Source organism: Monomorium pharaonis, chromosome 5, assembly GCF_013373865.1.
Source record: "Monomorium pharaonis isolate MP-MQ-018 chromosome 5, ASM1337386v2, whole genome shotgun sequence".
Taxonomy (NCBI): Eukaryota; Metazoa; Arthropoda; class Insecta; order Hymenoptera; family Formicidae; genus Monomorium; species Monomorium pharaonis.
Window position 1 is genome coordinate 18,851,853 of NC_050471.1, and position 27,222 is coordinate 18,879,074.

The 27,222-nt window shown below is 35.4% G+C and overlaps 1 protein-coding gene and 2 long non-coding RNA genes across 5 annotated transcripts in view; 2 read left to right on the forward strand and 1 right to left on the reverse strand.

Moving 5' to 3' along the window:
* LOC105830827 (tubulin polyglutamylase TTLL5) overlaps window positions 1–27,222 on the forward strand; it is a 239,101-nt gene that overhangs the window by 205,948 nt on the left and 5,931 nt on the right. For all 3 annotated transcript variants that reach the window (XM_036286732.1, XM_036286734.1, XM_036286733.1), the window contains 3 exons: window positions 18,768–18,908; window positions 19,024–19,174; window positions 19,432–19,598. In XM_036286732.1, coding sequence (XP_036142625.1) covers window positions 18,768–18,908; window positions 19,024–19,174; window positions 19,432–19,598 — 459 coding nt within the window. The remainder of the gene's footprint in view (window positions 1–18,767; window positions 18,909–19,023; window positions 19,175–19,431; window positions 19,599–27,222) is intronic.
* Window positions 7,112–12,261, reverse strand: LOC118645517. Its single transcript, XR_004963214.1, has 2 exons — window positions 9,504–12,261; window positions 7,112–8,258 (listed from the first exon to the last, which is right to left on the reverse strand). It is a non-coding gene; the product is annotated as an uncharacterized LOC118645517 (long non-coding RNA).
* LOC118645516 lies at window positions 8,256–11,377 on the forward strand. Its single transcript, XR_004963213.1, has 2 exons — window positions 8,256–9,050; window positions 9,173–11,377. It is a non-coding gene; the product is annotated as an uncharacterized LOC118645516 (long non-coding RNA).

Genomic DNA, 27,222 nt, shown 5'->3' on the forward strand with positions numbered 1-27,222 from the left:
TATCAGAAGTTTTCGAGAACGCTGATTACAAATTGCTTTTTAATTTTTTAATTAAAAAAAAACAAATAAACAAATGGAGTCCGATAATGTCCTGAAACCTTCTCGCAGTAGATCTCAGAAACTATAGTTATGTAGGATAATTGCGGGCAAATTTGATAAAATATTTGATTTAAATTTTTAATATCCTATTTTCATAGACATCCGACCACTTATATTTATTTATATTACAATAGATTTTTTTTGCCACTTTGATTTTGTCATTTTGAATTTAGAATTTGAATAGCAAATTTGTAATTAAAGACCTCAAAAACACTTGAGAAAAAATTTTTATCAAAAAACAAGTTTTTGCATTTTTGATCTGTCATTTTGAATTCGCCATTTTTAATTAAAAAAATTGAATAGCATGTTCGTAATCAGCGTTCTTGAACATCTCCGATAAAAAATTTGTATTAAAATTGCCATGTTTTTGCATTTCTCATCCGCCATATTGGATCCGCCATTTTGAATTTTTAGATTTTGATATTAATCTACAAAATATATTACATATTATTCAACAATTTTGAATTAAACTTAATTTTAACATTAATATTGATATAGTGCACAATGTGCAAAAATCAATTCTTTACATCTTACATGCGCGTACAGTCTCGAATTATTATAAAATTCTTCAAATTATGCAAAAACGGGTAAAAGTGGGCGCCATATTTTTAAAGTACATACTTAAAAGAATTCAATACTACTTGATTAATGTCAATAACTGGCATAGTTTAGGGGCCATAATTTGAAAATATGCGCAACCTATCAAATTTCAATAATAAATGAGTATAAAGATATACCATTTTTTTATTTCTTGCACTATTTACTTTGAACTCCATTATAATGATTTGTCTATATATAATAATGGATGAGAAGTAATAAAAGACTTTTTGTTTACGGAAATACAGCAATGCTAATAAAATATTCGAAAAGTAAAATTTTCAATTGCATCCATGATTTTAAAAGTTTATATTGTTGTCAAATATAAAGCAACCGATCAAATCGAATGAAATTTTCAAAATAACTACTTTCGACTATCAAGATTAAGATAGGACATTTGTCTGACCTTATTTCTGGAATCGACTTTTGGCCACTTTTTCTGGTCTCCTGGCCCACTGTGACATCGGAAAAGTGCCACGCCTCGACGCCGACAGCGGCGCGAGGAGATTGTCTAAGCAGACAGTGCGTATTGCAGATAAGACACCATATCTCTGCCACCTCTGAAATCGCCTCGGATGATTAGAGGCACACGTAGTCCTCGTGAAAAACTTGGAGTTGCGCTCGCAAAACAGGGCTTTAGCCGTTGCAATAAATTTCTTGCAAACGCCGCAAGAAAGCGTCATATCGCACGTAGAAATTTTGAAATTGTGAAAGAGAAACCTGTCAGCATATGCGGCGGCAGTAGTGGGGCAGTAATCAGAGATACGGCACCAGTCCCGATACCCAGGCAAAGCGGCGCAGGCGCAGGAGCAGTAGAGAAACTGTTGTTTCAAGAACTTTCCGTGGCGATGAGACACAGAAATCGACAAAAACCACAAGAATGATGGGTGGCGGTACTCACGGCAACAGGGTGATGTCAAGATAAAGCGCACTTGACCAGAAATCTGCAAGCAAGAGAGCTTCGAATGGCAAGAAGCGGTAGAGAAATACGATAAAATGCGGAGCGACTGTCAGGCACGTCAAGCCAATACTTACGTCAACAAACGAGAGAGAGAGAGAGAGAGAGAGAGAGAGAGAGAGAGAGAGAGAGAGAGAGAGAGAGAGAGAGAGAGAGAGAGAGAGGGAGAGGGGGGCTAGAGAGTGTCATCTTGAATTTCAGTAATCTGACTTCAGATTCGTAATCGACGATCTTGATTATTTCTAGTAAGATAAATTTAGCCCTGATTCGATTTGCAAAATGTAATAACAAGGGATTTTCGAAAAATTCATGAGATATTCTGTAGGTTTAGATACCACCTTGTTTTTTTTTCAATGCGCCAGATGGTTTTTGAAAGTATTTGAGAAGACAAATTTTTTGAGCCGTCATACGTCTTCGTATGTTACATTTTGGACAAAGACAGGTGTTCCAGTTGACGTGAAAAATCACTCACACACACACACACACACACACGCACGCACGCACGCACGCACGCACGCAAGTTACATCTTTAACTCCTGGCATTAATCTAGCATCACTATTATAAAATTTGTTAACTTTCTTGGTCGTAGATTCCGGTAATGGTTTCTCAGTTTTTATTGAGGTGTTTGCTAAAATACCACTTTAAATTCTTTTACATTTAAATTCTTTCGCAATCTTTCTTATACTCTCAAGTGACAGGATGTACAGTATAGACAATTTATTTGAATCATTTTCATCCAAATTCCAAAATTTATTTTTCAAGTCATTCATTAACTTTTCTAGTTTAACTTCTTGTTGGGATCTCATATGTTGCTTATCACTACGAACAGATGATACCGAGTTATCAGATTCTATATATCTGGATGCTGTCAAGGCTCATATTATTATCAATTGATTCACTCACAGATTCGCAGTTTGTTGTACCATTGCCTCTTTCACTTTTTGAAAGTTTACAATTTAAACAAATTTTAGAATTGTGTGGCAAATTAGGAAATTTTTCTCTAAGACTTTTGGACATGACTTTTAAGTCTTCTCCTCTACGTCCTTTCTTCCCGTACGGGTTGCAGCATCGATCTCAATTTGGATGACATTATAGGAATATTTAAAAAACGGATGTAAAAATAAAGGTCATAAAAATAAGTTTTGAAAAGAATCCTAAAAAGGACTAATTGAAAGAGTAGCCTTAAGAAGGACTGGTGTGAAAGTCTTAAAAAATAATTGAAAGGATAAGGAATCCTTAAAAGAAGTAAACATGTTCTCCTAAGAGATAGTCAGTGACTCAGAGAGTGAAAACAACTGTTTGTAAAGATTTAACGATTGCGAAATTCATCGCAAATTGTAGTCGTGAAAGCGACTGATGAAAAATTACCTGCAACAAAGCCTGCCCAAGCGATAGTTATGAAAACGATTGTTCGTAAGGATTGAACGAAATTACTACAAAGCCTCGAAAAACTTACTTTGTGATCCATTCACTACGTAGATCCTGAAACCGGTGGTTCGTGATCCGTCATCGTGGGTGGTCTTCTTATATAGTCTTAAGCGTGTAAATTTCATTACGAGAAAGGCAGAGCCGCGTTGTCGTCTAGTAGCGACACCGCGAACTACATCGTGGCTGCTGCAGCCATATCGGTTAATTCCGATAGCTATTTCCCAGTGTAGTAAAAGGTACAGATTACAGGAACGTAATATCAGTTTAGCACTTTAGGTTTAGAACAACCAAAGAGCTATTGCAAAAACATAATACTTTGTTAAGAACAATTGATTGTTTTAGGATCAAAACTGTTAAATTGTGAATTATTACGGAGCGTTGCATCACAATAGTTACATGCATTAAATGTAAATAATAGTTATATTTTCATAGTAATTAAAAAAAAATTTTTTTTGTTGTTGTTTTTTACCAACATTTATGTAGAAATTTTCTGTTAAAAATGTAATTAAATGTGTTATTAATGTAGTTACATACAGTGTATGGAAATGGTAACCTTTCTCAAGTTATTATTACTATGTAAATAATAAAGATAATAAAAATATGGTTAAATTAATTATTATTTTGGTTATATTAATCATATTGTTGCGTCGAGTCACCGTAGGAACACTCACGCACTCACACACACGCTCGCGTCGAAGGAAAACTAAACCGTAATGTGCTTTTCAATAACTTTATTAACGAAGCCCACAACAGAGTAAACGCGTGACACGTCCTCCTCGGCAGCAGTCCGACGCTAAACTGTCTTCAAATCTTATTTACAAATATTTCCCGGCAACCAGCCGTTCAATTCAATTATTTTCAACAAATCTTTCCCGGCTGATCGAAAATATCGATCGGTCCGTCAGCTGACTGGTGCTTCAGGGACGTATCGTGCGACGCGCGGCGCGCAACAATATAAATAATTGATTTATCTACTATTTATTATTTTATATTTTATCACATTTAAAAGCCGTATAATTTATAGTAAAATTTTTTGATAGTTGGAATGACTATACACATATGGTTACTAATATTATAGTGATAATTACTATCAAAACGATATTTCTGACTATAATTTTTTTACTATGCAATTATAGTCGAAATTATCATACATTTTTTTCTCAGTGTAGTTTTAAATACATTTTAGGGTATTATAGGGTCGGTTGTTCCAACTTCTTGGTAAACTTACCTAGATAAATATATGTTCGTCTTTATTTATTTAAGAAAAGAAATGAAGATAGACACATGCTTACCTGGTAGGTAAATTTACCAAGAAGTTGGAACAACCGACCCTTAATGTAGATTTTAGTGTTTTAGAGTTTTACTAAAAATACGTAATCAATAACCGTAAAATGTTGCATGTATTTTAAGCTGTTACGATACGTCTTTCTTAGCCTACAATTTAATTTTCAGACATACAGCAGCTACTATATAAAATTCGCGATTTTGAATTTCGCAATTCCGAAATTAGATTCGTAATTAACAATCCCAAAAATTTTTGAGTTACCATTTTTAAACTGTTTTGATAAATTGAGAGTGATATAGAGTGTAAAAGTGGGGCATGTAGCTGCCATCTTGGATCCACCATTAAGAATTTTGCAAAAATCGCCCAACGGCGTTTAAAACTTTACATTTGTACTTACAATTTAAGCACTTACACACTTACAGAATTTTTTTGACAAAATCTGAAATAGAGAAATGGACTGGTCCGGTTGACAAAAAATGCCTCATATATATATACACAGTGTTGGGTAAGATACTTTTAAAATGTATCTTGATACAGATACAGATACTTATAAAAAAATGTATCTAGATACAGATACAGATACACAAATCAAAATGTATATAGATACAGATACTCAGATACTTTAAAAGTATCTCAGATACGTATCAGATACTCTTAAATTATTCAAATAAAAAAATCTGAAAAATTTAAATGTTTGTGCGCAACACGAAAAGCGCATTATAAAATAAATAATTACATTATTGTGTTGCGCAATACCTGTCGCGCAATACCTGTCGCTGAACTCTTACTGTCTTTTCCGAATTTTTTATTTGTTTGTTGAGTTGTTGAGTAAACTTGCGTTTCTCGTCTTTTAAATTATATTTTATTGTAATAATAATAATAATATTAATAATGTATGTAATATGCACAAAATCTAATGATTCTATAGATTAGATAGCAAAGTTATTTCATACATAAGTACTATTTGCGCAAATCTAAATGACGCTATCGACAGTAATAGCAAATCAAAAATGACCTTAAAAAAACGTTTTTTTCCCAATAAAGACAAAAAGTACGTGAAAATGTATCTGAAAATGTATCTGAAAAGCAGTTCAAATACTGTGTTTTGTATCTAAATACAGATACTGTGTTTTGTATCTAGATACAGATACAAATACTCTAATTCAAATGTATCTCAGATACAGGTTTAGATACACAAAATGTATCTCTATACATGTATCTAGATACATGTATAGAGATACTACCCAACACTGCATATACATATATACATATATATATATTTTTTTTATACCAAAGTTGATGCAGCAATTAATTTTTTAACCCTTTGTAACTTAAGTTGTAATTTTAAAAAAAATGAAATTTGGGCTTTAATAAATAAAGGTTTTAATAAATAAAAAAAACATATATTTTGTAAAAAAAATATGCGTGCGTGCGTGTGTATTTTTAAGATAATTTTAAAGTCCACATTAAATTAAAAGTTGAAATTGAGTTTATCATGTCGTTGTCATTTAAGATCAAGTCCGTATCTTCATCATGTTTTCTTTTTGATACTCAAACTTTGATTATAACGTTTTTACCTTAATAAACCTAGCATCCCCACCACTAAAAAAAAGTTTAGACATACGGCATAATTTTATTAATTATCTGTTAATTGTTTATTCTGGTTTCCAATTTTTTGCTCCTACCACCAGTTTAATTAGGAAATTGAAAACAAAAGTGGGGGTGCTAGATTCACGCCAGTATCCACACTAATAAAAAAATTATAAACTGTTAGTAGGGCGTATCGAAGAACACACGGGATTACATATTAGAATGTATTTATTGCTCACTTAAACGCAAAAGACAGAAGTAAAAGTTCGTTAACAGTGTGTATATACTACACAGTAAAAAAAATTGTATTAAATTTAACAGATATCGCATGTCCAAAACGGTCCACAGAAATTTTTCTGTTAATTTAACATATTAAGCATATGTTAAATTAACATATTAAGCAACATAAATATTATGTTACATTTTAACATAAAAATAAATGTAAATTTTATAATTTGACATAATTTTTATGTAACAATTTAATAAGAAAATTATGTCAAAGTAACATATGTAACATGTTACCTTAACATTATAATAATGTTAATGTAACATATATAACCTGTAACAATAACATATTACATATGTTATTTTAACATGATTATAATATTATTTTAACACGTTATATATATTAATTTAACATATTATATATGTTAAATAATAATTATTCTAGAAATGCTAAAAAATTTTTTACAATTGCATATATAGATTGTTCCAGAATCATCGATAAAAATTTTATATGTGTATATTATTGGAATCAGTCCAATATTATAATATGTGAATGCAATCGTACTTGGCTTTCTGTTCTTGGCGAGCCCCTTTTATTTACTTAGTAGGTGAATCTTTTTCACGAGAAATGCGCCCTTTCGGAGTAGATAGTAAAGTCCTCAAAAATGAAATGGTCCTTGTTAAAACTCAATTATAGAATAAATTTAACATTTTTTCCTGTCAATTTTAATAGATAAATCACTAATAATAAGGAACGTATTTATTGTGCAAAATTAAAAATACGTGCACACACACACATTGTGTTACTTTTACACATTTTTTCAGTTATTCTAATAATTTAATACTTTACTTGAATTAACATAACAGCAATATGTTAAAGTAACAAGCAAATATGTTAAATTTTGACATAAAACTTTTAACCAGGATATTTTTTAACAAGAAAACACAAAATTTTTTACTGTGTACTACTAGAGAAGGGGTGGCGCGCAATAGCGACCGTAGACAAAGAGTAAGAAAAGTAACTAGATAGTAGACGCGGTGGCGCTTCAGGCGCTCTAAAATGATTGGACTACGAACGTAACCGAGAGTATACATATAATGAGATTACTTGATTGCGACCTTGGTGTAGGACACAGGAATTGTATTCCTAACACTCTCCCTCAATTTTGTGAATGCATGGCTGGATCTTCAGTAGGACCAATCCATATGGTTTTGCAGCAGTCCTCGTGTTTAGGTGATGAAAGCGCCTTTGTAAGCATATCCGCTGCCATTTTCTCAGTAAGAAGATATTTTAATTGAATCGTTCCCCCGGATAAAACTTTACAAATGAAGCGACAACGAATGTCAATATGCTTTGATCTGGCGTGATGAATAGGATTTTAAGCTAAATGGGCAACGCCCATGTTGTTGTAGAGGGTAACAGTAGCTAAATCTCCGAGGCTCAATTCCTTCAAGAACTGGACAAGGTAGACCGCCTCCTTGGCTGCATCGGTGAGTTCCAGATATTCGGCCTTCGATCACAATACAACCGTACGTTGCTTCCTTGATCCCCATGAGATTGCGGCGCCGGCGAGAACGAATACCATACCAGTGTATGACCTGTCAATTCTGCAGTTTTCCCAATAGGCGTCGACATAGCCTATCAATCCTTCGCTGTCTCTGATGTATTTGGGACCATAATTGATGGTGCCTTTCAACTATCTCAACACGCGCTTTGCGGCCGACCAGTGTGACTCCTTATAGCAATCGTTGAACTGGTATTGAACGCTCACGGAGTAAACAATGTCAGGACGTGTTCCCATTGCCACGTACATGAAAGCGACAGTAAGTTCCTTGTAGGGTGTGTCTTTGCTCCATTTTTGTTGGCGTCTTCCTTTAGTAACTTCGACCTAACGATCAATGGCGTCTTAGAGAGTTTGCAATCGATTATGCCAAATCTGTTCAGAATTTCATGAATGTAACCGGCTTGAGATAGACAAATCTGCATTTTTTCTTGACGTATCTTGATCTCCAAGCAGTATTTGGCTTCACGGAGATCCTTAATTTTGAATCCTTGGATGCGATGAAGATGTCACCTACGTATATTAAAACAAAGGTTTGATCACAATTTCCGTCAACAAATACGCATGGATCCGACTTGGTTGGAATGAGACCAAGTGATAGAAGGGTCTCCTCAAGTCTCTCCAGTGTTTGCTGGTATCTAGATAAAATTATCTAGATGATTATTTAGATAAAAAATGGATTATCTTTATCTTAGATAAAAATATATGTCATCTTATCTAAAAATTATCTAAGATGATGTTTTTGTTGCAAAAACATATTTGAACATATAAAGGGTGTCAACATATTTATATTCTGGAAAAATCGTGGCAAATGGCAAATAATAGTGTAAAGGAGCGTTCCCACCGAGCGCGTTACGCGTCGTCCTTTGCTATTCAAAACATCTATTATATTTCATTATAATAAAATGAGACGTTTTGATTGGACGCGAAGGACGACGCGACGCATGACGCGCTCGGTGGGAATGCTCCCTAAGATAGCTTTAGGCACACCCGGTACCCTTTTCGTTTTCGCACTTTCGTATTTAGAATGCAAATTAAAGGAACTTCAATCTCTTATAAACTTTCCAAATGTTAACATGGTTTTTATGAAATATAATACAGCCTTCGTCGGCGCCTTTTCAGTGTGGCACAGCAAATAACTATACCTCGTTGCAACCGATTATCAAATACAACGTTTAAAAAACTTTTATTTTTGAGAAACTTAAAATGAGCAAAGAACGCCGTCGAGTCTTTAATTCTGTTTATTTACTGTAATTTGTGCAATGCATTAATGTGATTTAATAAACATGAATATTTAATTATTCAGTTTAGGGGAGGCATGCAGCTCCGATGACCTCGACCTTGACATATGTTATTAAGTTCACCCTCCTGAGTGACCTTCGAAAGATTTTAGGAGGATGACCTTGATAACATATGTCAAGGTCGAGGTTATCGGAGCTGCCTCCGCTAAACTGAATAATTATCGTTTAAATATTCATGTTTATTAAATCATATTAATATATTTATGATTTTAATATCCCATTTATAAATTATATTCTACGTTATATTTTTTACAAATTTTTATAAATAATCTTATAAAATAAACAAAATTATCTAGAAAATTATCTAGATAATCGCAATAGTCATCTCATCTTTCATCTAGATTAAGTAAAAGCAAAATCATCTTCATCTTATCTAAGATAAATTCACGGATTTGTATCTTTATCTTTATCTAGATAATTTTGAAATTATCTACGGCAAACACTGAATCTCTCATACCATTGACGCCCTGCTTCCTTAAAGCCGTAGAGTGCTTTGTTGAGTCGACAAACCCGGTCGCCATCAATCAACTGGGATAACATCATCTCGGCTTTAGACGTTAACTCGATACCGGATTTCTGATGAATCATTCTTCTTAGCATTTCTTTAGCTTGGGCTTTGAAATGTAGATTTTCGTTGCTTTCTCTACACCTGCGTCGGCATCTTCTCTGACGGATTGATCGTATACGGGAACGTCAGGTTTATCTATAGCGACATGTTTAATGTCTTCGGCTGTTCCCGGATTCACAGCGATTTCCGTTGTAGTAGGATGGACAACGTCCGGCGTCGCATCGTTGCAGTCGTTCTGTCGTGGTTGGCAGTGTCCTCGAGCTCATTTTCAGAGGAGTCGAAGAACTTGACGTCTCTTAAAATGCAAATCTTCTTTGTGCTTGAAATCCAAACCCGATAGGCCTTAGATAGGCGTTAGAATAGCCCACAAATATGCCATCCATCGCTCTGAGTTGGAACTTTCCTTTGTTGGACGCGTTGTCCGTAACAAAAACCTTGGAACCAAAGATACGAAAGTGTTCGACATTCGGCTTCTCACCGGTCCCACGCCTTATATGGAGTGCCTTGAATCAGACTTTTAGAGATGCATCTGTTGCGAATATAATGCGCCATTGCAATGGCTTTGGCCCAGAATGTGTGTGGTAAGAACCTGTGTGTAGAAGTACCTTGAACTAAATGAAAACCGTAAAATATGCAATTTTTTACGTAAACTTTGAACGCAATTTGTTGTTAGAAAAAGTAAATCTGTGAAAAAATTAATAACAGCATTTAAAAGTGTAAACTTTCAGCTTTCCAACGCTTTTTTGCTGAGCGCTGTACGTTGATTTGTTTACGAGTAACAAGCGATGAAAGTCAAAATGACCATTTTTACTTAAAATCTCAATAACTCGGTCAAAAAAAATCGTACAGCAATGAACAACTACTCAAAATAAAGGGAAAAGATCCCGCTCTAGGATGCAAGTAACAAAAATACTCTATGATTTTTTTCACGCGAGATGCAACGCAGCAAATTCGCATTAAAAATTTTTATTTTAACGGGTCAAGCTTCATCATTGTACCACGTTGGTGAAAAAAAAGATAACTAAAATCACCAAAAAGCGTTTAAGAAAAGAAGTTTCAATCTTTAAAACGCTTTATGGATTTTGTTTCTACGATGATTTTTTGCTGAGTTATAGCAGTTTGAAAATAGCCTAAATATTCGGTATACAAAAAGTGTTCCCTATTTTTTTTAGTAGTATATATATGTATAATACAAACTGTAATAGCAAAAATTTTACAACTAATAATACTAACATATAAATATTGAACTCCACGTTGCAACAAAAAAGCAATGTTATTATACATATACATATACACAAGCTGATAGAAATGATAGACATACTAACTGTACTAATTCGGATACGTAATTTTTTTCAATGTGGAAGCATATGAAAATGAGAGATTAATTTGAATTATTGCCCTCGCACATTAATTTCCGTAATCATAAGTATAAGACGTAACGTAAGAATTAGTCAATGGAATTAGAAGATAGAACAATTCAACCAATCATAGAACATCCATAAAATATTATCCGTAACAGTAAACATAAAAATATAACTTGACCAATTATAAATAACTTTTAAAAGATAAAAAAAATAGAAGAAGAAATATATAAATAGTTGTGAAATGTTTTATTTATACATATTTTACAAAATATTAAAATATTGTTAATATATAAAGATATACCTATATAAACATAGTTTATAATATAAAAGAGAGTTTAGCTTCGAACCCTGGACGGGTCGAGGCGCGAAGAAAAGTTTTAAGTTAGATTAGGTTAAAAAGAAAAAGAAGACATAAAAAGAAGAAAGAGAAAGCATATAAAAAAGAGAATTCTATACAAGATACTAACAAGAAAATAATAAGTAGTTAGAAGAAACATATGTGTCAAAGGACCAACCTACGTTAAGTCGACGGCACGTTAAAGGGTTACACCAACCTAGCGGGTAAAAAAAATCGATTTTTTTTATTACATTTTCTTAAAGCTTTAAGTTTCGAGAATATATCCTGAAAGTTTTATGTTGATATCTGCAAAAATGCCGGAATTACAAAGAGTTGAGTAAAACGGAATCGAGCGTTCGAGTGCTCAATTTGGAGCAATATCAACATAAATCGCCACTGGACGATGATGTGATTAAAGTCATTCGTCCAATATTTGAACAACTTTCTAGTGATAATTTACTGGAGAGATTTACGTTGGTAGATTTACGCAAAACGTTAACGAAAATTTGAACAATCTGATTTGGCGCATAACGCCAAAAGTGCAGCACAGCGGTGCACACGTTGTGCAAATTGCTGCCAATATTGCTGCACGTACATTTAATGAAGGTGCTGCCGCATATTTATTAATGATAATTAAAGAATTGTGCTGCATATTGCGAAAATCAAGACCGGGCGAGCATCGATGTGGCCGAAGTACGAGCGCAGAAAGCGACGCGCGAAGAAATCTCATATGGCCCCGGAATTGCAGACTAGAGGTAAAGTGCAAAATTTAGCTGTTAACAATAGTAGAACTAAACTTTAAACTTTAAACGCGTTTTTCTCGAAATATGGTTTTCAAAGACGGTGATCTCAAAAACTAATCGATGGATCGTCTTCAAATTTTTATACAATACTCTCAAAAACATTCTTTTGTCGGTGACGATCTACTTTTTTTTAAATCGATCTTCATTAAAAATTAAAAAAAATGAAAAGGACGAAAATTTTTCGTTATTTTTAAATTTTAATTTTAACTCATCGCCATTTTGTAACAAACGATAAAATCAACAATCGGCGATCGTCACCGACAAACCACTGTTAGATTAAAAACACCATTTTGTTTTTTTGTTTCAGATGGATCGTTTAGACGGGACAGTGGTCACCGCAAAATGCGTTTTTCCAAGCCTCAATGTGTGTCGGCGGCCATATTTCTGCTTTCCGTCGCCATTATTTAATAAAAAATTTTTTTTATATTGTCGAAACATAAGTCAATAATCACAAAATTTCACTTAATTCCCACTACCCGTTTAGCAGGAATATCAAAGTTAGGCCTGTTTTTCGACCGTCTAGGTTGATGTAACCCCTTAAATAAAAAAAAAGTTATAATATTAAAATTATATTATGACTCAAATGTTGTACTACAGGAGATTGAGATAAATTGTTTGATAATGTAGATCTCAAATGTAATACAGAAGAGTGAGTCGAATTTTCTTCGAAATTCCTTTCCCAATTAAGCGAAGTTGATGATTTTGAAGGAACATTTTCTTTATTTTTTCTTTTATTTCGTGAAATATTTATAATAGTCCTGTAATAATAGAAAAATTAATAATAGATTACAATAAAAATTAAGCTCAAAATTATAGTTTACAATTTTTTTATAATACATATTTTCTTTGTTTTACATGACTATTCAAAAATTTCATATTTTCGTACAGTGGAAAACTTTTCCGATGGGATACTACACTTCCACTTTTACTTTCAACTTCAATTTCTCTTCTTTCTTTTGAGAATCTTTTTCTTAATCTAACCCATCGAGTTTGGCATTCAGTAGCTAAAAATATTATTAAAATCATTAGTAAAATAATATTTAAAACAAATTAATTTTATTTAAAAATTCCTACTTACGTGGACAATTCATTATTTTTCCAATTGCATTCCATGAATTTTCTTTCATTACTGAATCTTTGAAATTGAATGATTATTTATCGTATAGATGAGGATAACTTCGCACTAAATCAATTAATAAGGAGAATCTCCTGGATTGAATATGATATTGATATCCTCGTTATTTTCATTTCGTAATGCAATGTTAACTTCATCATTATTTGAAAAAGTTTTTGCATATTTATGTTCCATTTTTATTCACAGATACTGATAAGTAACTATATAACAATAGTTAAAAAAAAATGAAAAAATACATATAGATTGTTATATAATATATAATATGTATTTTATAACGCATATGTATATAAGTGTGTGTGTGTATGCACGCGCACGTGTATATGTATGTGTGTGCTTTTATAAATAATAAAAGTATTACCAAAGTTGGAATTCTTAACCCTTATAAAATCTTATTATTTTGTAATCTTTGAAAAAGGCTTTTTAGAAAAAAGAAAATATCTTTGTCGTCTCTTCAAAAATTGTGCTAACCCTCCCAGTAGTATTAAATCATAGTAAAGCAGATAATAAAAATCTAAAGAAACGTATACAATTAATAAGGTAATTATTTAGAATACGGGCTTCACTTCCAATATCGATTAAATTATGCTCATTCGATGCGTTTTGACAAGAAATGAAAGAATCTGGCAGAAAAATACGGCAGTCTGCCTCGTGAACCGAGATATTAATCGTTAAAGTTGATGACTTGACACTTGACAGGTTATGAAACCTGTCATGTCATACCGATAAAATAAATTCAACCAAAAGTACAAACAATTCAATGCAAAGTATTATTCTTTGCTTTAACCAAAATATATTGTACTTTTTGTATTTATACTTGGTTAAAGCAGAAAATATATTCTCTGTTTTAACCAAAACTACAAACAGTTATAACTAAAGCTTTAGTTATATAACTTTATGACATTTTATAACCTGTCAAGTCATCAACTTTAACGATTAATATTTCGTTTTACGAAGCAGACCGCCGCATTTTTTTGCCAGATTTTTTCGTTTCGTGTTAAATGAACATAAATTTATCGATATTCGAAGTGGAACCCGTATTCTAAATAATTATCATTAATAATTAGATTTATACTTTTGTGCAAAACAGATCCGTATTATAATAAAAAAATTTTACGCAATCACTCAAATTACATATAAATATACGTACTTTAATATTATTAAATATTAAATTATTATACATAAATCAGATACATGTATGTATACTGTGACGTGACGTTTTTCGTCCGTCACAAGGGCCGGATGGCCTGACCGGGAAAGGTCATTTGGGACCGCTCCTTACCCCAAGAGGGACGGCGGCCTCTCCTTTTCCGATTAATATTTTTAATTAGTAAGATACTTAGGGACCCGACAAGCGGAAGGCGCGACTTTCGAGAGAAGTGGTGTGCCGAAGATACTTCATGTAGTGGAGGAGCAGCCGTCGAGGGACTGAGAGAAGAATTACAGGAGCGGCTGAGCGGCGGGACCCCGGATTATCGGATAGCCACAGGGCAAGTATACAGTCAAGTTATTATATCTGGAGAGAGGAGAATCGTGAGGCGGTTGCTACCGCATGTCGCCTTATTTCAGGAGATCGGAAAGGCGGAAGCGGACTGAAAGGAGAGGGTCCGGAGGTCGACGTCGGGGGAGTTAGAGCGCCCTCACACTCCGTGGAGCCGGGTGGAGGACCCCCCGCCGGAGCGGTCAACGGCGGTCGAGGCCGACATCGGAAGGCCGGGGCCTGATCAACCCCGAGCCAACTACACCAGGAGATCTCACGACAGGCCATTGGCTCCGTAAGATCAGAGGCCTTCGAATTGCGCGTCACGACCGGAGGCGCTCTCGGCCCGCAGGAGCGGAAAGGAAGAAGCGATGCGGTGATCCCTGTGCGCGAGTTAATGCGCGGATCGATGCACAAGGACAATGCGCAGATCCTAATCGATGCCCGCGGTGTCCCCGCTCGTTCACGTTGTCTCACTGTTCGGCGAAACTACGATGAGAGCGGTTCCACGAACATCGACGGCGTCGCATAGTCTGTAAGGCCACCACTTCGACCACGCGGTAAGGATGGAGACGGCCGGCCCTGCATTTCGCGACAGATTATTAAGTACTTACCCTACCGAGCGTTCGGTGGGAGAATTGAGTAATCGGGATAACTTTTACCGAGGTTAGAGTCACCGTACCGCGGGGCCGTGTCGATCTCCGTTTCCTAGAGATAATATTTTCGCCTAACGTTTCCTCCCTCGGGGAGAATGTCGAGCCGACAGTCAAATTGTGTAGAAAGTAGAGTATAGCGACGGGATAGCTCGTAGGGCAATACTGCCGAGATTCATTCGCCGTAAGCATACCGAGAGTACACGAGCCATGTGCTTTTTACCGAGGCGAGCTTCCGTAGATGAGAGCTCCTACGAGAGATACGCATATTAAGTCAAAGATCTATCCCTGACGCCGTTAAAGCCAAGAGCGTTGTATTGATAATAAAATTCTCGTTAGATTTCGAGCGTGGCATTTAGAGTGAAATTTTCCGTACATTGTGAATTCTATGTCGAGTTACGGGACAGTCGTAAGCTAGAATAATGCTAGATAACTATCACGTATCCTTTGTCCAAATCTGTTAACATTTGACTTTCAATATATGATTCTTATATTTATTAATTTATTGAGTATTTAATACGAGACATCTCCTCTCCTGTTCCGCGAAACGAAAGAACCTCGCCCCTCTGCCACTTCGTGTAGAGGCGGGCTAGCAGGCATTTGGCCGTCGTGTACCGAGTGCTTTGTGAGCTTTGTGCGGCGCGGATTTCCGCGCCTGGCGCCCAACTAATGGTTAAAGAAATTTTTGAGCACGACGAAGTTGTTGACGCAAACGAAAATCACGTTGCAATACACATCTCAATGCAATGAACATAAATCGAGTAGAATAAAGATGTGCCACAACTTTTTAGTAGCAATCACTTATGTACATATATACATATATCAATTTTTCGTAAGTAAAAATTCCAACTGATTGGAATTTATGTTATGTTTAAGTTTACAACTATTTCTAATGTTACTGAGCTGTTCAGATCTATAGCTATTTTCTGATTGGTTCTTAAGCTTATGTTTACGTCTTATGCTTATGGTCACGGAAATACATGTGCGATGGCTTTATCTTTCTCATTGTGGAAGCACGTGAAAAACAGATATACTCCAAATAATATAGTTAGTAAGCTTATGCTCCGTTTATGGAACTGTCCCGATTGTGCACATAAGCGATTGGACACAGTATTTCCCGATTGAACACAGTCCCGATTGGACACGGACTCGATTAGACACAGACCCAATTGGACACGACCCGTTTGCACACGGACCCAATCGGGTCCGTGTACAAACGGGTCGGTGCGCAATCGGGTCCGTATGCAAACGGATCGGTGCGCAATCAGGTCCGTGTCCAATCGGTTCTGTGTCCAATCGAGTCCGTGTCCAAACGGGATTGTGTCCAATCGGGAAATACTACTGGTCCAATCGCTTATGTGCGCAATCGGGCCTCACTCTCCGTTTATATATGTGTATTAGACTTTATACGCATCGCATTATTTATAAAAATAATTGAAGATCAATGAAATAAACGTGTGAATATTATGTCGTAGACTCCGCATTGTCGCGACAAAAGAGCAATGTTATTAAGCACATATTATACATATTAATTGTACAAATTCGGATACGTCGTTTTTTTCAATGTGAAAGCATGTGAAAAAGAAAATATAAATCTAAATTAATGCAGTTAGTATAGGGATTTCTATTCGCTTGTGTATGTGAGAGAATATTATACTTCGTTCGCATTACATAATATAGTTTGTTAAAAACCTAATATAATAAGCAATAAAGTAAACTTGAGAAAAGTTAATTTTCGTATCGTTGCAACAAAAAAAAATGAAAGTTATATACATACATACAAGCAGATAAAAATATTTAGACATACTGACTATATATTATTGCAGAATATCTTTTTCAATGTGGAAGCATGTGAAAAACAGATATCTCTGATTGTTTTAAGCATATCTATATTGCAAAAAGAAATGAGATACCTGTCACTACAAAATAAGTGAAATCCCCACAAAATTTTTTTTTACCTTTTTAAAAAAAAATGTCAAGTATACGCGCGTAAAAAAACCCTCTCAAAAATGTATTTTTATACAAAACGTTCTCAAAAATGTATTCTTGTAAAAGAACAATAAATATTTTTTTTCTACAAAAGTAATGATATGAAGAAAATGCGCCAACTATGAAAATGGATGTTCATACGAATTAGAACATCTACTTTTACAAATACTTATTTCTACAAATATTACAAATAAATATTTTAATACAAATATATATTTTACTACAAAAACTTGGCACCGCTAAACCGAATAATTTAATAGCTCTTTCTTTTTCTTTTGTGCGTGTATCTGAGTGTGTGTGTGTGTGTGTGTGTATGTGTGTGTTAGTGCGTGTATGTGTTTAGTATATAACTTCGTTTATAAAAAAGCAATTTTTAATATCTCAATCTCTTATGCGTGCTTGCGTACATTCTCTCTCTCTCTCTCTCTCTCTCTCTCTCTCTCTCTCTCTCACACACACACACACACACACACACACACACACACACGCGCGCGCGCGCGCGCGCGCGCGCGTGCATGTATAATGTATACGTATATAACGCCATTACGATTTCAATTGCAAAAAATTGTAATTTTTAATTATTATTATTTCAGTCTACAAGTTACATGGTAAAAAAGCGGTTTTGTATTAAAGCAAATTATTCGGTTTAGCGGCGCCAAGTTTTTGTAGTAAAATATTTATTTGTATTAAAATATTTATTTGTAATATTTGTTCAAATAAGTGTTTGTAAAAGTAGATGTTCTAATTTATTTGAACATCCATTTTCATAGTTGCTGCATTTTCTTCATATCATTACTTTTGTAGAGAAAAAATATTTTTTGTTCTTTTACAAGAATACATTTTTGAGAACGTTTTGTATAAAAATACATTTTTGAGGGGGTTTTTTGCGCGCGTATACTTGGCGCTTTTTTTACCTATTTTTACCTTTTTTTTTTTAAAGGTAATTTTTATGGGTTAAAATGTACAGGAAGCGTAGTAAAACATACCATACATGTTTTATAAAGCGTTCAAGGAGCTTGTATAGAGCTTGTATAGAGCTCAAAATTCTGAAGAGTTAATGGAGAGTCAATGAAGCTTCTAACAAGCGTTAATTCTCTTCGTTTACACTTCTTTAACGCTTCGAGAAGCTTTTCATTTTCACCAGAATTATTTTCTTTTAATTTGTATTTTTAAAAAATTGTTTTAATTTATATTTGAAAGATTTGAGAAATTTTCTAAAAATAATTTTAGATGAAAATTATAAATTATTTAGAATAAAAATTTTTATTAAAAAATTCTTAAAAAATTACATTAAAAATTTTGGACAAAAGTTTTTCTGAAGGATACTATAACTGTATTGATATTGCTTTGCTGTAATCTCATATATAAAGTTAATATTTGATTGTTTTATTATAGATATGAAAGATATGAAAGAGCATTGATAAAAGGTCACAAACAAAGCTTGGACAGAGGAAATAATAAAGAAAATTTAGATGTAGATAGGTACAAATATAAAACTCAAGTAATACAATCAATGCAAGAAGGCAATAAACTTAGGTTTGTCATTAAAATTTATAATACATTATCAATCATTTATTACATTAATTTTGTAAATTAATTTATTTTTTATTCTTTTTTATCTAACAAATATTAAATTATTCGATGATTTCAGTTCTAACGAAGCAAGGAAAGCCTTCAGTTTATATCTAGGTTACATATTACGGAAAATATCACAGCCTAATGCAGATTCGAGATGTTGTGATCTTGTTATGAGGTTTCTTCAACATTCGTCCTGTAGTTTGAAAACACCATTTTTATTTACGGTACATATAAGTGATACAGCTGTTTATACCTTTTTTTGCTAAATATTAAATAAAATTATATTTTTAAAAATTATTTAAAGCATTTTAACAGTTATTAATTTAAATTTTAAGTTAAATTGATGATTTGCACGCAAATTGATAATACTATGAAAGTGTTACGTAATAGTCTTCAAAAGAATGGAACAATTTTATATTAGAAATAACACAAACATTAACTGAATTATTTATTTATTTGAATTAATATTTTTTCTCCACAGTTACCATGCAGTAAGTTAAGTGATAAGGATCGAGCTGCCATTACCGCCAAGCAACTTTCTGATTTTTTACATCTATATAATAGAGAAACGGATCTTTATGAAGACACTGTAGATCGGCCTCGTACTGTTCCTAATAAACTCTTCCAAAAGTTTTTAGCTGCAGCAAGGTATACACGTATGTTAAATAGTTTTTAAAGCACAGCCTCATGCCTTAAACGGCTTAAACTGTTGTGAAATTATGTGAGAGAAAAACCGTTCTTTTTTGTTTCATTAACTTTTTGAGAAAACAAGTTTTTTTTAACGAAGTAACTAAAAGACTATGTTTTTTAAAGATTTTTTACGGAATGTTTTAAATTTGATTTCTTAAAACTTAAAATGATGAATTTAACGTGATAGAATAAAGAACAATGTTAAAAATCCGTCATTTTAGCCCAAGCGGAAAATTGGAATTTTTATCAGTTTTCTACAGATTTGGATCTACTGAATAAGATTCTATTAATTTTTGAACAAAGTGAAGGGAACATTACATTTTTTCAGACTAATAAACGATATTTTTACTTTGTCGTAAGGCCAATTGCCACAGGACCTTTTGTGGACGGTACTTATTTAACATATTTTTCGATTATTTTAAGCAAATATATGTGAAATATATGTTTATAGTGTAAGGCTTATGCCTTACCCCGCATACCCTGTTCGCGTCGCGTGCGCATCGGTTAAAGCAACTAGACATGCGCAATGACGTCACAGCGACGCAAACACCGCTCATTGGTCAGGGAAGACCGAAAAAACATGCATAACGCTCTGGACAGATGCATGCGAATACGAACATACTCTCCTGTGAGCAGCCGTTACATGCGGTCGTGCTCGCATGCTCTCCCGGCCTTTGTGCTTCGGGTACGAGATAGCGTGCCAGTGTACGCGAGACAGACTGTTCCTAATCAAGTACGGTGCTCGTAAATAAAGTGTCGATATTGTTTATAAACATTTTGGCCAGTGATTTCTCGCCCTGTCTCTCTTATCCAGACCTCGGCCTTCGTCTCCATAACTTGCCGAGACTTCGCCTCTCTCTCATAGCTCAGAAGTGGGATCGCCTTGATTATCCTAAGATTTTACTTGGACTATCCGGTAATTAATGTTCAAAATTTTCTTTTTAAAATTGTGTATGTGGTGTACACAATTTTAAAAAGAAAATTTTGAACATTAATTACCGGACACAAAATAGTGCAACAAACATTATTGCATCATTTACGCCTCACGTGCCTCAGCGATTCTACATGTTTTTGAAACCGACTACAAACGGTCAGACGGCCATATTTGATACCAGCAACAACCATCTTCCCGCTTTTTCACACAAAGGAAAAATGGATCGCAGATGCTTACGGTGGAACAGTTTTCACAGGAGGCTCAAAAATGTAGATTAGAAGACATACCAAAAACCAAAGCCAAATTAATTGACGCTTTGATAAAACATTATGAAGATTGTGGACCAGGTAAAGATATTGAAAAAATACTACCCGAGGAGGCGACGGGCATAGCATCGTCATCTCAGCTTACAGCAACAAGAACAAATGAGGTTAATGACAATGTTACAAATTCACTAAGCGGCATGAGCTCGGCTAATCCCACTACGACTATAGCACAATTATGCGAACTGATGCGTCAATAACAAATCCTAGCTCAACAACAACAAGGTATAGCACAAAATCAATTTAAAGAAATACCGTTGCAGCAACAGCTAACAGCACAAAACCAATTCAAAGAAATATTGACTCAACAACAAGAAGGTTTTACACAAATGTGGATGACTATGCAGGAGCGGATGGCTTTACACAACGCTTCAGATGATTCCATTAACAAAATAGCTAATCAAGAAAATTACCAGGAAAGATTCTCCATCGCATTAGGGGTAAAATTCCTCAGTTTCCAGATCCCAAATTTTATTGGTACAGAGGAAGACAATGTCGAAATATGGATTAAAAAGATAGAAACCACAGCAAAGTTACATAAATTATCTCAGGTAATTAAGCTAACAGTAGCCACATCAAAACTAACTAAAGTGGCACGAAAGTGGTTTGACTTATCAAGTGAACCAATCATCGAATCTTGGTTAACATTCAAAGAAGCACTTTTAAAAAGATACAAAAGAAAAATTCTCTTTACTTCAGTAATGCGCAAAGTTGATGCCAAAAAATGGATCTTCACAAGAGAGTCGTTGAAAGAATACGCCATGGAAAAATTGGCTCTCATGCACGGCTTAAATCTATAAAAAGAAGACATTATCCAGATTCTGATTGACGGCACCTCCAACATGGCTATCAAAGCAAGTGCATCGCTCATTGCTGACACAATTGACGACTTCTCAGAAAAAATGCACGTCGTGACAACATCTATCGAACGTTCCAGAAAATCCCCACAATTTAATTCTAAGTTCGACAAATCTAAGGATAACAATAATAATCCAACAAATGGAAATTCCGATAAGAAAATAGATCAATAATTAAAAACAGATAAAACACTCTACTGCATCTTCTGTCGCAAAAAAGGACACATCAAAGAAGACTGTTTTAAATTAAAAAGAAAAAGTACGGGAGAGAAGATAACGCAGCCGTCTCAATCCCCAACGGCAGCAGCAGTCACAGCAGCAGAAGTAGCGACAGACATCACAGATTCTCCAGACAACACCGTAGCCCTAGCGGAAATAAACAATTCAAGACCCAAAACTATTATAACTAACGATCCAGTAATGGAGGTTGTAAGTCTCAACAACAAACCTTGTAAATTATTAGCACTCATTGACATGAGTAGCTCAATTTCATTTATTGGGCCAAAAATATTCTCCAGTTTTTTTGACAAAGCGAATCTATCATGTTCTATGAAAGAGGTTTATAAAGCCGTTAATGATACATCAATCAATATTCAAGGATCTATAAATTCTTCAATTAAACTTAAAGTTTTACCAAATCTTACTGCTAAAGTTACTTTAAAAATTCTATATAAAAACTTTTTTTCGTCACACATAATCTTGGGTCGAAACTTTTTAGCTAACAATAAAATCACAATAACTCTCCATTTCTTAAAAAAAAATAAAAATAAATTAAAATTATTTTCAGAAATAGCATCAACTGACGTAATTAAAGACTCTTCGGAAAACTTAAAAAATCTGTTACTAGAATCTGATATCGATTTTGGCAGCAAAATAAATAAATTAGTATCTACCATATTAGCAATAGAAAATACTAAAGTTAATATTGTAACGTGCGCGCCGCGGAAATGAAAGACATTTGGGAACTTTAAAACCAAGCTTTATTCCAAGCGATTACAAACACGTCTGAGGCTCAAGACCGAGATTCAACTCGCTTGTTGACAAGCGTTGCCAAGAGCGTGACAACTGACAACGCTCTCCGGAAAAATCAATACATCGATCGGCTTCGGAACAGCTAAGTCGCAGTCGCGGAGTACACCGGGCGACGCTCGTAACACTGCTCCCCCTCTTCAAGATTGTCATCCCGACAATCCGGGGAGCAGTTTTCTTGTTACTCCAAGAAGGCCCCTTCGGCTTCCAGGACGATTTCCTTGTCCTCAACCGGACCACGTCCAACCGAGACGACCCTCTCAGCAAGGGCTTCTCCGAGCACTCTTCCTCACAGAGCTGGCCAGACTCCCATGCGGAATTTTCTGCGCCGGCTCCCTTTTCCGTCCCCGTGCTCCTCTCCTGCCATGAAGCTTCCTCTTCGCCCGATCTTGTGTGCTTCTCGCTTCTTTTTTCGGGGTCAGGGGGGGAATTTACTTCCACGGACCCAATGCTCTAAGAGCTCCCTGCCCCCTGCCTCGGCATTTGCCCAATGTCCCATGGAAAAACCGTGGTCAAAAAACCGTGGGCGAGGCCCACGATTTCTTGATGAAATCTCCTTCTTTTCTTCGAAAAGCAGCCCTCATGTGCCCGTATTTCTCAGTAAAATTACTGAAAATGAAACAAAAACAAGCAGAACAAGAACAACGTTACGCGCGAAAACAGAGACCCGAACTCCGCCTGCCGAGCTGGCCCCAGTCAGTCCGACAGAATTTAGTTTTCCGATTTCTCCACTTCCGGACACTCCGCACGAAAATGTCCGATGGCCCCACACTGCCAATACTCTTTTCCCCTATCCTCCCTATTCTTTACTAATCCCTTAATTCTCTTTCTTTTTTTCTCCGAAACCCCCTCCTGTTCCGAATGAAAACTTCCGCTCCCCTCTGTTTCTATATGGAAGTTTCCATTCGTTCTCCCCCCTTTCTCCGAGAAACTATTTTGATTAAAATATTTTAACATCTTTACTCGTTCAATTGCTACCCTTAAGGATGTAATTCCCTCTACCTGAAGAGAACGCTTCACAAACCCATCGGTAAGCGCGGCGATAAATTGAGAGCAAGCGATCTTATCTCGTATTTCATGCGCGCACTCGGAGTACGCCTTTCGCGAGAGACGTTCCAAATCGGCCCCTAACGTTGCGTAATCCTCCCCTGGACATTGTCTCCGATTCGTAAACATCATGTAAAAATTCTGAGTGAGCTCGCTCTCCCCGAAACGGAGCTCCAACTTTGATTTCAGCTCCTCAAAAGAAATAAAGCCTTCGCTTACGGCGATAAGCGAAAATTGGATTAAGAATTCCCGTAACGAGGCCGTCCCGTCAAAAGTATCCGGCTTAATTTTTACGCCGACGGACATTCGCGCTTCACTTCGCGCATCCTCCCGCCGCGCGTCCGCGCCCGCACCGAACGCGTCCTTTCGCCGCGTGTTCACACCCGCCCCGGACACACGCGACTCACAGCCCGCGTTTCTATTTTGCGGAAAGTTATTTAAAAGACTCAGTCTGTATAAGGCGCAGCTTCTCCTTATGTCGTCGCAGCGTCGCGGCTTGCTCCTCCTCCCTCCGAGCCAGGCTTTCACGCATCAGCCGCATTTCCTCCAGGAGCGCCTTCACGGTCCCCGGCGTCTCCTGCTCCGAGTTTCGAACATCCGTTCCGTCTCCCTCTGCAGCGGCAGAAGCGTGAGATCGGATCACCACAGGAGAACGGGGGATGGACATCCTTTGAATTCTCTGTTCTCTCGTTCTTTCACTCCGCGCACTTTCTGTCTCTTAAACTCGCGCGCGCTTCACAGGATCCGACGAACAGATCCCGGACGACCCCCCAAAAATGTAACGTGCGCGCCGCGGAAATGAAAGACACTTGAGAACTTTAAAACCAAGCTTTATTCCAAGCGATTACAAACACGTCCAACAAGGCTCGAGACCGAGATTCAACTCGCTTGTTGACAAGCGTTGCCAAGAGTGTGACAACTGACAACGCTCTCCGGAAAAATCAATACATCGATCGGCTTCGGAACAGCTGAGTCGCAGTCGCAGAGTATACCGGGCGACGCTCGTAACAATATAATTGATGACGACTATCAAGTCAAAATTGCTTTAAAAAATGAAACTACGTACGCTTACATTCCAAGACGATTTGCTTTGTCAGAAAGAAACAAACTTAGAGAAATCACGGACGATTTATTAAAAAAGGTATTATAAAACATAGTATTTCACCTTATTGCGCCAGGGTGGTGCTTGTCCTAAAAAAGAATGGTACTATGCGGCTTTGCGTTGATCTCAGACCTCTTAATGAGAGAGTGATCAAAAGAAAATACCCTTTCCCAATTATCGAGGATTGCATTACAAAAATATCGGACAGAACAATTTTTACATTTCTTGATTTAAAAGATAGCTTTTACAATATAAAAATACACCCTGACTTCACCAAATATTTTGCATTCGCCACACCGGATAGCCAATACGAATACAATAGATTACTTTTTGGTTTCTGCGAGGCCGGCGGAATTTCAGAAGCAAATTCTTACAATTTTGCAACCCTTGATAAAAAAGGATAAGGTTATTATATACATTGATGACATATTGATTTCATCTCATACTGTCGATGGCAATTTAAACACCTTAAATGTTTTATTACTGCTTAAGCAATAAAACTTCAAATTAAATTATTCTAAGTGTAGATTTCTTAAAACAACAATCGAATTCTTAGGATATTATCTCTCCTTCAGGGATTACATTAAGCAAAAAACGTACTGAAGCAATAACAAATTTTCCTCAACCTAAGAAAATTTTGGATTTACAGAGATTTTCAAGCCTAGCTAATTATTTCAGAAAATTTATTAAAGATTACGCTTCTAAAGTCAAATCTTTACAAAATCTATTGCGACAAAATGGTAAATTTGTATTCGACGACAATTGCATTTAATTCACTTAAAAAAGAATTAACGTCGTATCCATTATTAAAATTATTCAATGTGCAATTAGAAACAGAATTACATACAGACGCAAGTGCTGTTGCCATTGTTGGAATCTTACTTCAAAAACAACCAAACAAAACATGGGCCCCCATAGCATATTTTAGTCGCACTACTAATAAATCTGAAGTAAATTACCATAGTTTCGAATTAAAAATGTAAGATTACTCTTTTAAAGTAATTCACCGAGGAAGCCGCATGGCATATGTAGACGCTCTTAGTAGAGTAATTTATCTATTGGAAGCAATATCACTAGAAAAAGAACTCCAATTCCGACAGATGCAAGATAGTAAACTAAAAACACTTGCGGACTCTTTGGTTTCGATAGAGCACGAAAAATACGAATTATATGACGGTCTTGTATATAGAAAAGGAAATCACACCCCTCGCTTTGTGGTACCAGAACAGATGATATACAATGTAATCAGAATATACCATGACGAAATAGCCCACTATGACCCAGAGAAAACAATACGTGGTATCACGGCGAACTACTGGTTTCCATCTCTTAAAAAACGTGTCAAGGACTATATAGATAATTGTTTAGTCTGCTCAATGGCTAATAATTCCGTAAATTCCAGAGAAGGTAATTTAAGAATCACAGATACCACGTCTTTTCCCTTTGAAACTATTCACGTCGATCACTTTGGCCCTATAAAAGAAGCATCAGATAGTTCTAAACACATTCTGGTAGTAGTTGATGCGTTTACCAGATTCACACACATCTTTGCAGTAAAGTCCACTAGCACTAAAGAAACTATTAAAAATCAACTATATTCCTCACCTTTGGAAATCCTTTTATCTTAATTTATCCTAATTTCAGACAGAGGTACTGCTTTCAGCTCAAAGGAATTTACAGAATTCATGGATACTCATAACATCAAACACAGATTAGTTGCGGTAGCGGCTCCATGGGCGAATGGACTAAAAGAAAGGATAAACAGATTTCTAAAATCGTCCCTTAAAAAAATAGTAGATGATCAATTAGCTTGGAACACACATATAAATACCCTTCAATATGTCATCAACAACACATACCATTCTTCCTTAGGAGCATCCCCTTCAAAAGTACTATTTGGTTACGACCAAAGAAACCATACAGATGTAAAATTAGTTAAAGCTCTTAAAGAATTCATGAAAATTGAAATAAATTACAGTAAAGAAATGGAATCTGCTAGAAAAATTGCCGAAGAAACAACACTAAAAGTAAAAGAATACAACAAAATATACTATGACGAAAAACACAGAAAACCAACAATATGTAAAATCAACGATTTTGTATTAATTAAAGATACTGCTCTAAAACCCAATAAAGACAAAAAATTAAAGCTTTTTTTATAAAGGTCCATATCGTGTTGACAAAGTGCTTAGTAACAATAGATACGTAATAACCGACATCCCTGGATATAATGTTATTCAAAAACCTTACAACTCAATTCTATCCTCGTTTAAAGCACTAGATCAAACGC